Below are 13,663 nucleotides of genomic sequence, written 5' to 3'. Positions count from 1 at the left end.
GACGACAAACCCACATGTAAAACAGGGTATCTCACACAGCAGCACCCGTGCAGTCAATACTAAAACAGAAAGAAGCAGCCCTGGCTGGGTAGCTCAGGTGGTTAGAGCATCAGCCCAATACTCCAAGGTTGTGGGTTTAATCACCAGTCAGGACACATAGAGCATCAACCAATGAATTCATAAGTAAGTGGAACAACAAATCCCCCTCCCCCCATCTCTCTCTCTCTCTCTCTCTCATAAATGAAAACAAAAAAATTAAAATACAAATAAGTTTTTCCAAAAAAATGGTAACGTTCATTTTTAAGGCTTCACGATTGAGTTTACTATGCTGTTATATTAAAGGAAAAGGCCCAATTCATAAAAATGGCTATTACTACAAAACAAAAATTTACCTGTATTCTAGAATTTGCTGATTGTAGGCCTTCCAGTGATGATCTCAGAACCCTTACAAAACTATACAGAATCGTGAGTACACTGTAATCATTCCTTACCATTGGGAATAAGCTCCCTGACTGTTCCCAAGTGAAGGAATAAGAAAGCGCTTCCATAGAGACTTTACATCTAAAGTGTTTATGTTTTAAATCCGGAAGTATATCAATCAAAGAATGTTTAATTAAAAAAAACCAACAACCCTAGAAACATTCCCTGTTCAGTCATTTCCCAGCCTTCTACCTGTGCATTTCACAAGCCTTCCCTGAAAGCCACTGGTATTGATGATGATGATCTTATTTGTAAGCCCCCCAAGTATAATGACTGCCATTTTGAATTATCTAAATCCAGAGTCCCACTAGAAATCCATGGGGGTCACCTGTCACCTGAAAGAGGTATGTTTGTGATGGATACTGTTAACATCTGCTTGTCCCATCACTTTCCGATTCTACCCCCGAAGTTCATCAGGAATTTGGGTTTTGAGGCTTAAACAACAAAGACCAGCTTTCCACCCAACCTAACCCCTCTCTCACCTTCCTACTGAAAGGAAACGGGTTTGCCTGGAAGTTAACAAGGAGAGACGATCAGAGATGGGGAAATGGTATAAAACTTAAGACAATTCATAGGTTCCCAGGGTGGGATCCTGTTAGAGCAGCGGTTCTCAACCTGTGGGTCTCAACCCCTTTGGGGGGTCGAACGACCCTTTCACAGGGGTCGCCTAAGACCATCGGAGAACACATATATAATTACATATTGTTTTTATGATTAATCACTATGCTTTAATTGTGTTCAATTTGTAACAATGAAAATACAACCTGCATATCAGATATTTACATTATAATTCATAGCAGTAGCAAAATTACAGTTATGAAGTAGCAACGAAAATAATTTTATGGTTGGGGGTCACCACAACATGAGGAACTGTATTAAAGGGTCGCGGCATTAGGAAGGTTGAGAACCACTGTGTTAGAGTTTTTAAACAATACACATCATTTCACACACATTAACTGAGAAACTGACAGAGGGGAACACATCACCAGGAAAAGTGGGGAGACTCAATCTGGTCAATCCCTGCTTCGTTTGGAAGCAGTCCTTCTGCCCTCCCCCACGGTGATGTGCAGTTCCCACGCCTGGACTGTGAGTTTGGCCAATGACACGTGATTGGGTGTGACATCACCAAAGGGCTGACAAGCCCTTGTGCAACTGGCTGGGCTTTCTTGTGCATCTGCCACCCCAATAGACAGAACAGGACTCTGCTTGAGAGGATGGGGTGCAGGTGGAGAGGAGCCACCTGGCTGTGACCCATCTGAATCAGCTGACTCCTGGAGCTAAATAAATGTTTATCGCTGAATGCCACTGATGTTCCGTGATTGTTACCCAGCTTTTTTGTAGCAAACACTAACTGATACAACCAACAGCTTATATAGGGTGTCCCAAAAAATGTATACACACTTGAACAGCTGATAACTCACTTAATTTTAACTCCTTTTCGGGCGTAACTGATTTGAAATAATGGGTGAAGGCAGACTAAGCTTTGAACAAAGAAAATTTATCCTAAAGTGCCAGTAGACTTTTTTTTTATGGGAACACATAAAAGATAAAGTTTAAGGTACAAAACCAGCACAGTCGACGAATTGAGGGCACACAAGTATCGGATGAAATGATTGTTGATGCTTGCGATTCCATTGCTTCGAGTTATCAGCAGGGCCTGGACCAGACGGTCATGAGTTTGAAAACAGGCACTGACAAAAAAAATGATTCATTTCTGCAGGTTCTTTTAAATGTTGAAAACGAACTGCATGTTAGTAAACACTGACTTTATGAGCATTCAAAGTGCGTATACGTTTTTGGGGGACACCCTGTATTTACTAAGGTCTCTTGTCAGTTGAATGAAAAAGATGTGAAGGGTCTGTGCTTAACGTAAGTAAGCTCTATTTCCATCGAGGTAGTGGTTGCCTCCAAGCCAAGCTGACAAACTGATGGCCCAATAATGTGTTTTCCTTGGCTTGCGTGTCATCGGCACACCCAGGGTAAAATCTACCCGCACACGACTGCCAATACTTAGGATGATGTAGAGATGCCCCATAAAACTGCATTTCCAGATTCTCTTGAAGAAGCAGGAGGTTTGGCAACTCTGGCAGGGCCTTACTTTTTGGAGGAGAGGAGATAACAGGGGCTGAGAAGTGGGCTGCCTCCTGGAGATGGGCCCAGTCTTTAGCTCCTCCCCATTCCTAAGAGCGTCCAGCACTGGGGGCAGCCAAGGCCGTACACAGTAGCTGGGCCACTGTCTTATTCTAACAGTTAAGAGAAAACATTTCATTTTTTCTGTCATAATGAGATCTTAACTAATTTACCAAATGCCATGTTCTTAAAACTCATCAGGCCATGACATAAATATACCGGATACATTTATCGTGATCTCTCTCTCTCTCTCTCTCTCTCTCTCTCTCTCTGTAGTTTAATCCCTTAGGACTAAAATTTTCAGTTGTTTCTGACCCACTCCCAGGACTCATGATGTGCATGTATTTAAAGAAGGTTGTGTTGCAAAGGTTGAATGGAATCTCTGGAGTTTTTTGCCAGAATTCCTCACGGATCCCAATTTAATTTCTTTCACTCAGTGCCAATTAAAAAAGTATTACAGCTGAAGAAGGCAAATTATTTTTGCAGTAACCCAGGTGCCTTAATGTTTAATTACTAAACTAAGAAAAGTTCCCGGTCACTTTTGGCAACGATTTCCCCCCCGTTAGATTCAAACACGAGAGGACGCGTCCGTGCGCAGTCCGGGCGCAGCCAGAGCCAGAGTCCGCGTGGCGAGTGCTCCCTGCGTCTCCCATTACCTGGGAAGCACGTGGTCAGGTGCTCCATCAGGGCCTCTTGGGTGACGGGTTTTCGTGCCGAGTTCATTGCTGAGATGGCCAAGCAAAGGATTTCCCCCAGTGGAATGAACTGAGATTGACTGATGGGAGACATACTGATTGGTGACACATCACCTGCAGAAAGACAATGTTCACAAGTGAGCAGATCATTCAAAGAGCCAGCCACCTGTCACACGCACACCTCACACACACGCCCCTCCCATGACCACACCTGCCCCCGCGTGGTGAGCACGGCCAACGCCAAACCCTGGCGCTGTTCACACAAGCGCAGGCCGTCCACTCGGGTGGAAAGACTCCCACAGAACAGCGGGAGCTCCAGGGGCCTCGACACACAGAACCTGCCTTTAAACCCGGCCACTGGCTCCGTTAGACGCAGCACTGAAAGGCTCGAGGCTTTGAGCAACGACCTCCGCTTTTATTCACTTGGAGCCGATGTGTTTACTAACTGGCATCTGCACCGGGACGGATGCATTTATTGGTAACGAGGATTCATTCACTCAAAAGGTGACTTGCCTTTCGGGTCAGGCATCTGCTGGGGGCGTGGGAACGTGAAGAAGGCCTCTCCCCCCAAACACCTCTGCCCCCAAGGAGTTTCCATTCAAGTGGAGGAGACAAGTACGTAGACCAAAGTTCAAGGTGCACCAGAGGAAGCTGAACCCCAACTCTGGAGCAGGGAGGGGAGGTGGGGGTGGGGCTGGGAAGCAGGAAATGGGAGGTTTTATGGGGACCTGTAGCCTGAATCCAGAGCTGAAGCAGGAGTGTGTCGGTGGCTGGGGGACGGGGTGCTGAAGGGGGTGGGAGAACCCACCAGCAGGTGTTTCTGGGGAGTAGAGAGGGCCCACAGGGGTGCAGGCACAGGCGGAGGAAAGAGCCGTGTGCCCAAGGCCTGCATCCTATGGGGGATGGTGAGCCAGAGAGGGAGCGTCAGGAGTGACAGTCAGACGTGAATCAGAAAGATGACTGGTGGCCGGCAAAGCCTGGGCTGGGGGGCAGGAGAGGGCAGATTACATCCAGGAGGGGCTGAGGCCTCTGCACACGTTTGCTTTGCATCTAAGAGCGGTGGCGGGGAGGCTGACCCCGGCAGCCAGGGGCTACCTGGCTGGGCTCTGGAGGTGACAACAGGCAATGCACGTCTTCTCTCCCGCATCTCTTCTCTACGGCACAGGGTGGTGATTTCTGATTTCCGCTCCGAGAATTCCTAGCCCCCAACAGAGGGGGAGGCTGGGAGAGCAGGAAAGTCTGCTCCCGGCACCCAGGTGCCCCCTGTTTCGGACTTTGGGGCTCTGTAAGGTCTCACTTGAAAGAGGCCCTACAGAAAGAGGGCGAAAGCCATCGGCAGAGCAGAATGTCTGTGAGCTAAGTTTATTTCCCACGTGTACTTACATAATCTCTCCTCTCTGTTTCCTAAGCATGCATCTCTCTTAATAAGCTACATGGCCAGCCAGAACCCAGCCCCAGGTCAGCCAGTGGCATTAAGCAACACCTTCCCGGAAGGTGTCTGGGCACACTGGGTGGGGGCAGGGGGCAGCCCCCTCACTGTCAGGCACTTAGAGTTGTGCCCAGCACAACCCCGAGTTTGATGGAGTCCGGAGGCCCTTTGGGAAACAACTCGAACCCTGCTTCGGTGGACTGAGTGGGAAATGGTGTGATGGATGAAACCAGGCAACAGAGCCTGGGAATGAAAACCACCAGATGAGGGGCAAGTCTAACAGGTGCACCGGACGCAGCAGCAGGATCCCAGTGTCAAAGGCCTGAACACCTCCCTGCCCCGCCCCACCCCCCCCCCCCCACACACCCCAGCTCAAGTCAATGCTCCCCTCACTCTTGCATCCTTGGGAGCCCCCATCAGCTCTGCTGAACTGCGATTCTCTGCTGGATGGGTATGAGGAGAGTGTGAAACATTTTCCTCCAAACCAGAGAGAGTGTGGAGAACTCAAACCCAAAACAGGGTGAGGCCAGCAGAAGTCAACACCAGCAGAAGCCAGGAACCCACCGAACTTAGAACCCACCAACTCTGGGGCCTCTGGGACATCAGTGTCACAAAGAGAAGGCCCCTGGGGGAGTCTTGCAAGTGTCTGCTGGGGTGGCAGTGGGTGAGAGCTGGAACATGGAGCTTCAGGCTGTGCTGTGATGTGAGTCTCACCCACTGGCTGGCGAGGCTCCGTTCATATTGGGGATTCAGAAATGACAGAATTATGTGGATGGACCACCTCAGTGGGGTCCATCCCTAGATGAGTAAATTTAAATGTTTAAAAACTTGTTGTACCATTAAATTTAAGCAAAATCTTACTCTGAAGCAGGGGTGGGGAACATCTGGCCCACGGGCCGTTTAAGGCCCACAAAAGCATTAGGGGTGAGCTAATTAAATGTTTGGCCAAATACAGCAGGCTAATTTTTAACTTGATAATTCTGTATGGCTCGTGAATGATGTTTTAAATATCCAAATGGCCCTTGGCAGGAAAAAGGTTCCCCACCCCTGCTCTAACTTTTTAAACAGGGGGCCAGTTCACTGTCCCTCAGACCGTTGGAGGGCCGGACTATAGTTTTTAAAAAAACTATGAACAAATTCCTATGCACACTGCACATATCTTATTGTGAAGTAAAAAAACAAAAACGGGAACAAATACAATATTTGTATTTGCATGTGGCCCACGGGCCGTAGTTTGAGGACCCCTGGCCTAGAATAATGCAGAGCTTACACCAGACACCCCATAAATGTTTGTTGAATGAATGAATATCCATTTATAACATTACTAGAGGCCCGGTGCACGAAATTCGTGCACTGGGGATGGGTGGGGGGGTCCCTTAGCCCAGCATGTGCCCTCTTGCAGTCTGGGACCCCTCCCTTGTTACTGCCCAGCTGCTTGCTGCTTCCTACCACTTGGCTTGCTGCTCCTTAGTGCTGCCACGAAGGCCTTGGGTCTGCTGGGTGCCGGGCCTGCGGGTTTGTGTCTCTGATACCCCCAGCAGCCCCAGCACCAAGGTGGCGGGCCTTGGGGCTGCTGGGTACAGGCCCCCCCGTTGCGTGTTTGTGTCTTCTATCAGGCCCCCAGCAGCCCCAGCACCACCTAAATAACTTAAGGGAAACTTTATTTAGTCTTCTTTTAAAAGCAATCTAGTTTAAAAATGAGTTGCAGTTAAGACAGAACAAAGAACATGGTACCTAAGAGTGAGATAGACTGACAGAGGAGAGGCTGGGCACTGGTCAGGGGCTTACATGCCAACTGTTCTCCACCTGGGAAATGCTGTAAAATCGGTTTCTTTAGTTTTCTGCTTAATGGTCTTCTCCAGCACTGAGGTCAGAGGAGCCGCCTTCCAGCCCCCAGGCTACTTCTCAGAGTCGAAAATTTCGCCCTAGGCCTCTGCCTAGGACAGGACCTCTGCACCCCCAGGGTGCATAAACACACAAGGCTTCCATCAGGCTCCGCTGATCCCAGGCCAGGAGGCCTCTCCGCTCCGCTGATCCCGGGCTGGGAGGCCTCTCCGCTCCGCTGATCCCGGGGCCGGGAGGCCTCTCCGCTCCGCTGATCCCGGGGCAGTGAGGCCTCTCTGCTCCTTGGAAACCCGGGCCGGGGAGGCCTCTCATCTCTGCTGATCCCGGGGCAGTGAGGCCTCTCTGCTCTGCGGCTTCAGGGCTGTTTGGCTTCGCTCTACTGCTTGGAGCCTGAGTTTGCAGATTAACCACCATCTTTTAGCTTCTATAATTGAAACATTGTATCTTTTGGAGCTATTGCTTCAGGAGCTCAGAGCCCCACAGCTGTAGGCGGGAACCTTGGTTTCCTCTATCGCTGGGGCAACCAAGCATCCTGTTCTCTGCTGCCTGGCTGCCGGCCACCATCTTGGCTGACAGTTAATTTGCATATACTCACTGATTAGCCAATGAAAAGGGTAGCGGTTGTACGCTAATTACCATGTTTCTCTTTTATTAGTGTAGATAATCCAAGGACTTTCTCAGGGTATTTTAAGGATTGTGATTTTCTTAACATATTTTAATCAATAATTGAAAAACAAACAAAATTTAACAGATGATCAAATATACCTAATTTATATGCAATTTCTAAGACTTCCCCTATTAATAATAATCCCCCCAAACAGAGCAGTTACCATAGAAACATAATTATATACTAAGTGATGGTTTAGGGCATGCATTTAGATCTGTACTAAAGAAATCATAGGTATCTCTTAAAACAACATAACACATTATTCCAATTTACCATAGATCTTATATCAGACCTGCTTCATGAGTCATCTAGTCAATGTTAAAATATACTACTAGAAAATTCTTCCAACTGGACCACACTTACGCTCAAAGAAAACAAGGGAATATAAACACAGCTAAAACATTGTTGGTCATCACCATCTAAAGAAACTACCACACTGTGCATAAACTATGAATTGCTGCTTGTCTATAATTTATAGGATACATTTTTCCACTGTCACAATTAGTCCCGAACACGTTCATAAAGACAACTCATCTAAAAACTCATAGCTACTTTGTAGGCTAACAAATTCTTTCTAAACTGCGATAATGCCGTCCTATTGTTCTAACAAGAAGGGGTAAATAGGTTTTATTCCAGCTTTATTTTCTTACAAACATCCATTTAGGTACCGTCCTCAGGGAACACTTGTCAAATCCAGGATGATTCAGATAAAGCCAAGCACGGTGCCTTGGACGGAGCAAGCATTCAATAAATTTCTGGTAAGTGAATTTAAAATGTGAGAAGGCGTGAAAATGTTACCATCGTAGGAAGACGTCTTTGCTTGTAAGAGCACTGAACATCAGATTTAACAGACCTCGGTGAGCACTTGGAGATTGCTTCCATCTAAGGTGCTATGAGACACACAAGGACCAGGAGAAATCGGCCGGGTGGTGATGACGGAGCGGAGGATGGAGACCACGCGGGAGGTGGGAGAGAGCTGTGCAGAGCACGCAGCGTGCATAGCCCAGGGTGCCAGGCGAACGCTGGCACCGCAGGGGCAGGCTGGTGGTGAGGTGAGAGGAAACAGAAGCCAGATCCTGGTTGAGCAGAAGGCTTTGATCTTATTCTTGATGCTAACAAGGACCACTGCATGCATTCACACAGAGGAATTACCAGAAAACCACTCTTGTGCGACGGTGGCGGACAAACCGGTGACTATGACAGTCACCCAGGCAACTGACACGGAGGGTCCGGACGACTGGCAAGAATCGGGCACATGCTGACTTTCTCTGGCTTTTACTGTCTGCAGCTAGTTACCGTCTCAGAAATGGCTTCCTCACATGCACACATTTTTACTATTTAAACCCCTCTATGCGTTCTCCCATTCAACTTTCGGCCAGTTCCTTTAGCTGGAATTCTTTCAAAAAATTCTCTCTCACATAATTCATCCTCTGAAGAAATATATCTGAATGCTTATCACCGACCCAATACCTTGAGGTACTCAAGTTCCCAAACTGTCCCAATCTTGGTTCTACTTGGGGAGGGGGGACTCTACCAACCATCCTGTGATAAAGCTCCGTCTTTATGAACCCCATTTTCTCCTTCGGTCATTAATTGGGGTCCTCTGTACCGGAACTCTGCATATGAGGGAGGACAACACGACTCCTAAGAAGATGTGACTTCCAACTCTCATTCATCGCCTCCCAAACGTACCCACAGCTTTCCAAAAGACACTTAGTGAAAGAGCAAACATAACTCGATTTTCTTCCATCTAAAGTGACCATCTTCATACTAACGTACAAGGAGCTACGACATAATAAACGGCAGCCTTAAAGTACTCCGAAGTCCATCTTCCATGTCAGCCTTCTGCAAGTAATCTGGTTTTCCAAGCACCAGCAATCCCATTCCCCTCCTTATTGCTAAGGACTATTTTCCATCATAAAAGCCGATGTATTCTGCCCTCCAGATTGAACAGTTACCTGTGATCCTAATGAAGTTCATGCTTCCCAGGGCAGCTCTGAAACTGACCTGATTTGTAACTGGGAGGTTCGGGGGACACTGTGAACGTGCCCAGTCTCTTACAACCAAACACAACGACCATTCTGGGTCCGGCTCCTCATCCGGGAGATGACAGTTTCGAGGAAATGATTTCAAACATTCATTCCTTCGGGCTCTCAAGTGCTCAGATTCCACATCAAGGCATAAAAACCCAGCGCAGAACTCCCGTCTAGCTGTGTCTCCATCTTGCAGGAGACCCTGTTTTCATGCCCATCCAATCTGAGAGGGTAGGCTTGGATTTTAAAAAGAATCGCAAGACCTGGGGCTGTTAATTGTCCCCTTTTGATGAAGGCTCCATCATTTACTCTTTCTAGTGCAAAGCCTTGCTCCGCTTTGTTCCTCAGGACCAACGTGAGCCTGTTTTTGTTCTCTGAGCTGCCAAAATTAACACTAAAGTTACAATTATAGATGCCCATAAAATTACCACATGGAGCAGATACTGCGACCCATAAAAACGGTCCAACTTGCTTGTAAAACGTACAGGCGCACAGCGACAATACAACTCTATTCCCTTCCACAAACCAGTCATAGAACTACTAATGGGCCAAGTTTTACCTTAAATACCCGTGGGCCTGGGGAAACCGTGAGCTCGCCGGGGTTAAGCAAACAACTTCTCTGACGCAAGGCATCAGACAAATCTTGTGTTTTACAGTTTTAGTTCAATTTATTAACCCCGGTTTTATGGATAAATGTCGTTCGGTTTCTTTTAACAGACGGTCTACTACGATCATTTTTAAAAGTTGTTCTAAAGAAAACACGCTTTCCCCTCCCAGGCCTCTTGCAGGCGGCAAGGCCCTTTCGGGGGGGCAGAGCGAACGGCGCCCAGGAGCCCAAGGCTGCCACCTCTCCCGTGAAACCGAATGACTGTGCTTGACTTTCAAATGTTTGTATTTGGAATTTCAAAGAAAACCGCCATTGAAAGAAGGCGCTTTGTATCAATTTATGGTACGTTTGGTTTAAAGGCCACCGATTCCAGAAATCTAAGGCCGAGCCCTCATTGCAACAGTCGATGGAGGGAAAGTTGACGTGAAAAAGGAATTTCAGAACATTTAGAAATTCTGTAAGAGCTTCTCTGAAGTTTGTGAATGTTGCATTTCAACATTTGATGGGTCTCTTAAAGAAGGTCCCATGCCTAAGCTATTATTTGAATAAATTATTTTAATTCAAAGGACAATGTACATACGAAGCTCTTGTTAATAATAAGCCAATGGTGGCCATTGTTAGCTCTGACATACTAAGAAACTTCTAATGACAGTAGGTTTAACCAAGAGCCAGCGAGGTGGTATGTGTGCGTGTGCGCACGCACCCCCCCCCCCCCCCACACACACACACGCACGCACATGGGTTATGTCTACCACATCACCCGAACCTTTCTGTCAAATGCAGAGAGGTGTCTAATGCAGCCAGGTGAAATGACAAGTCAATGGTTTACAAGAGAGACCCTCATCTTCCCCAGTCTACAAGTTTTCATTAATAAGCAGAGACAGACAAGCCAGAAGAAGTGGAGGGTCAGGGAGAGAGGGGCAGTCAGTGGACAGTGGTGGGTGAGGCCTCGTAGCCGACTCACTAGAATGATAACTGACATCTTCTCTAATGAACAGCTAACACTTTGGGACCATCTGCTACTGCAGTAGATTTGTAGCTTAAAGGCGACATGCTTCAACCCTTGCCGGGTGGCTCTGTTGGCTGGAGCATCGTCCCATGCACCAAAAGGTTGCAGGGTGGATTCCCCGTCAGGGCACATACCTAGGTTGAGGGTTCAATCCCTGGTCAGGACACATAAGCGTGGCAACTGATTGATGTTTCCCTCTCACATCAATTTTCTTCTCTCTCTCTCTCTCTCTCTCTCTCTCTCTCCCGTCCTCTCTCTCTAAATTCAATAAAAACATATCCTTGGCTGAGGATTAAAAAAAAAAAAAGGTTACATGCTTCAAACCTTTGCTAAGGTTCCACATTACAACCTGAGTGTGGCGTGTGCCTGGCACCATGGAATAAAACCTAGCAGAGTACTAGACACGGAGCGGGCACTCAGGTTTGTTGAATAAACAGGTACTACATATATAGACAAGGCAAGGTAAGACCTTGCTAACTACCAAGATGTTTCCCATCACCAGCTTCCACCTCGCTCTCTGGTCCTGCATCCAGGACTAAGTTAAACCCATTTACCACCAAGGATGAAGTCATGATGAAATGCCAGTCCTCGCGGACAACATTGAACAAGATCTCTCAGATGCCATGCCGTTCTGTAAAGCACTGGCTAACGAGCTCCTGGGGAAGACAGTGTCTTCCTTTACTTTATTGAGAGGACGCCATGGAGAATGGGACCTCGGTTCCTATTTTACTTCTCCTCCACCTCCACTGTATAGCAGAACCCAGCCTAACACCAGCAACATGAGATGCTCCGATTCCCACGGATGGGATTTCTGAACGCTATGAACAAATCCGTCTCGAATCCAGGGTCATCCTTGTCCCCTCTTTATAAGCTAGAATCGCCATGCCTGTTTCTCAAAACTGTGCCCTTTGCCTCATCAGTTTAGGAATCACAATGTTACTATGACTGATTTCTGTAAAATACAATTGGAATAGAACAAGAAGGCCTAATTAAATACAGTTCGGATATGTGCATGTTGATGGTTCCCAAATTACAACAAAATTATACTGAATGGCTGCTGCCGACTCTCCAACAGTTGAACACCCGGCCAGCCCTTCCGACGGCCATGGGGGTTTTATGAAAAAACTACATAGTGCGTACAGGGATGAACGAGTACAGGGAAAACTCCCGACTCACTGTACCAAGAAGTAACTTTTCTCTCCAAAATTCAGCATCACGAGACTGCGGCAGAGGCCATGAACTTTATCATCGAAACCTTAGGTTCAGAGCCCACCTCTGCTCCTCAGTAGCTGTGTGAGTGATGGCAAATGAATTTTTTGAGTCTTGATTTCTTCTTTTTCTTCTGTTATAAAGTATACACAGTGATGTTTACTTCATGGAGTCATTGAGGGGATTCAATGACATAATGGCTGTGAGTGCCTACACGGTCCAAGACCTAGTAAATATTTCGTAAGTGGTAGTTAGTATTAAAACTGTCTTCCCCAAGCCCATCTGAATTTATTCAATATACTCTTATATGGTGTTTGAATTTCTACCAAGAGGGAAATCATCTGGTCCTAAAAAAACAACACCCTGTTTTTTTAAACACACACACACACACACACACACACACACACACACACCAGAGACATGTGGGAAGTCTAAGGGGCAATGGTCTTTCTTACACTAGAATTAATTCGTTTAGTCAGATTGCTCACCTCTTGATTCTTATCTGCGAGCCGGTGCACTGAGCGAATGGAATATTTTGACTGGGAGGCAGGAAAGTTAATATTTATAATAGATATAAACATACAGCATTTGGGATATATTACTGGGTTGGGAGAAAATGGTCTTAAAGCAAATGAGAAACATGCATTGCATAGGGACTTCAGAGAGAGAAGAGCACTATGGGATGGGGGAAAATATGAATAAAGAGTTATAAGAATATAAAAAATTATCAAAGAAAGTTGGTCTCTTTCAAAATTTTGGCGGGGCCAATCTTTTACTTAAAAATGGAAAAAGGGAACTCAGCATTTAAGCAAGTACTAAAGATCAATGCACTAGGAATCAAGTCATTTCGGAAGCCACCTGAGATGCTAATAGTCATTTTGGTTCTCTCTTCTAAGCAAAATGTCTTGTAGGATTAAAAAAAAAAATCTCCCACACAAACTTTCAGAGTTCTGCATACTCCTTACTTCAGGGTGGCTCGTCCAGCGATATTCTTCTTCCTAATTAAGGAAACCATAATCAATGTCCACAGGTAAGGGCTCACCTCTACATTTCTCTTAAAATAACAATCCTCAACGAGCAGGGTGAGGCACTGTCTGCAGCCCCACCTCAGGAAGAACAAGCCCCCTTCCTACAGTGACATGCAGAGACCCTGGGGCCGGCCTCAGGACCACTCTACCCCTCCAAGGCTCTCCACGTGCACAAAACAGATCACTCCCACACTCTGTGACAAATGAACACGTTTCAAACGTAATCAACTAGTTACTGAGTGGTTTCCATGTGTAGGGAACTCCAGGAGACGTGACTTGTAGACAAAAGCATAAATCTTGATCCCTGCCTTCAATGAGCTTACCATTGAGGTGGGGAAACAGGATATAAATGTGTGAGAATACAAGCAATTGTAACGTGTTCCAGTGACTGTTTAAAACACCCTTAGAAGACATATAACAAGAACAGACATGAATGACCAGTAAATCAATTGTCATATAAATTTATTAATATATAACTACATATATATGGTCCCCAAAATGTATACACGCACTTTGAATAATTATAAAGGC

At 46.5% G+C, this 13,663-nt stretch overlaps 1 protein-coding gene across 1 annotated transcript in view; it reads right to left on the bottom strand.

The window, feature by feature from the left end:
* STOX2 (storkhead box 2) overlaps positions 1-13,663 on the bottom strand; it is a 103,567-nt gene that overhangs the window by 19,834 nt on the left and 70,070 nt on the right. Inside the window, exon 2 of the mRNA XM_070408149.1 lies at positions 3,267-3,419. Coding sequence (XP_070264250.1) covers positions 3,267-3,419 — 153 coding nt within the window. The remainder of the gene's footprint in view (positions 1-3,266; positions 3,420-13,663) is intronic.

This window comes from Myotis yumanensis, unplaced genomic scaffold (assembly GCF_028538775.1).
Source record: "Myotis yumanensis isolate MYYU_CA2020_CCGP unplaced genomic scaffold, mMyoYum1.0.hap1 SCAF_3, whole genome shotgun sequence".
Classification (NCBI taxonomy): domain Eukaryota; kingdom Metazoa; phylum Chordata; class Mammalia; order Chiroptera; family Vespertilionidae; genus Myotis; species Myotis yumanensis.
Note: the sequence above shows the minus strand (reverse complement) of the source record. Positions and strands in the feature narration are given on the sequence as shown.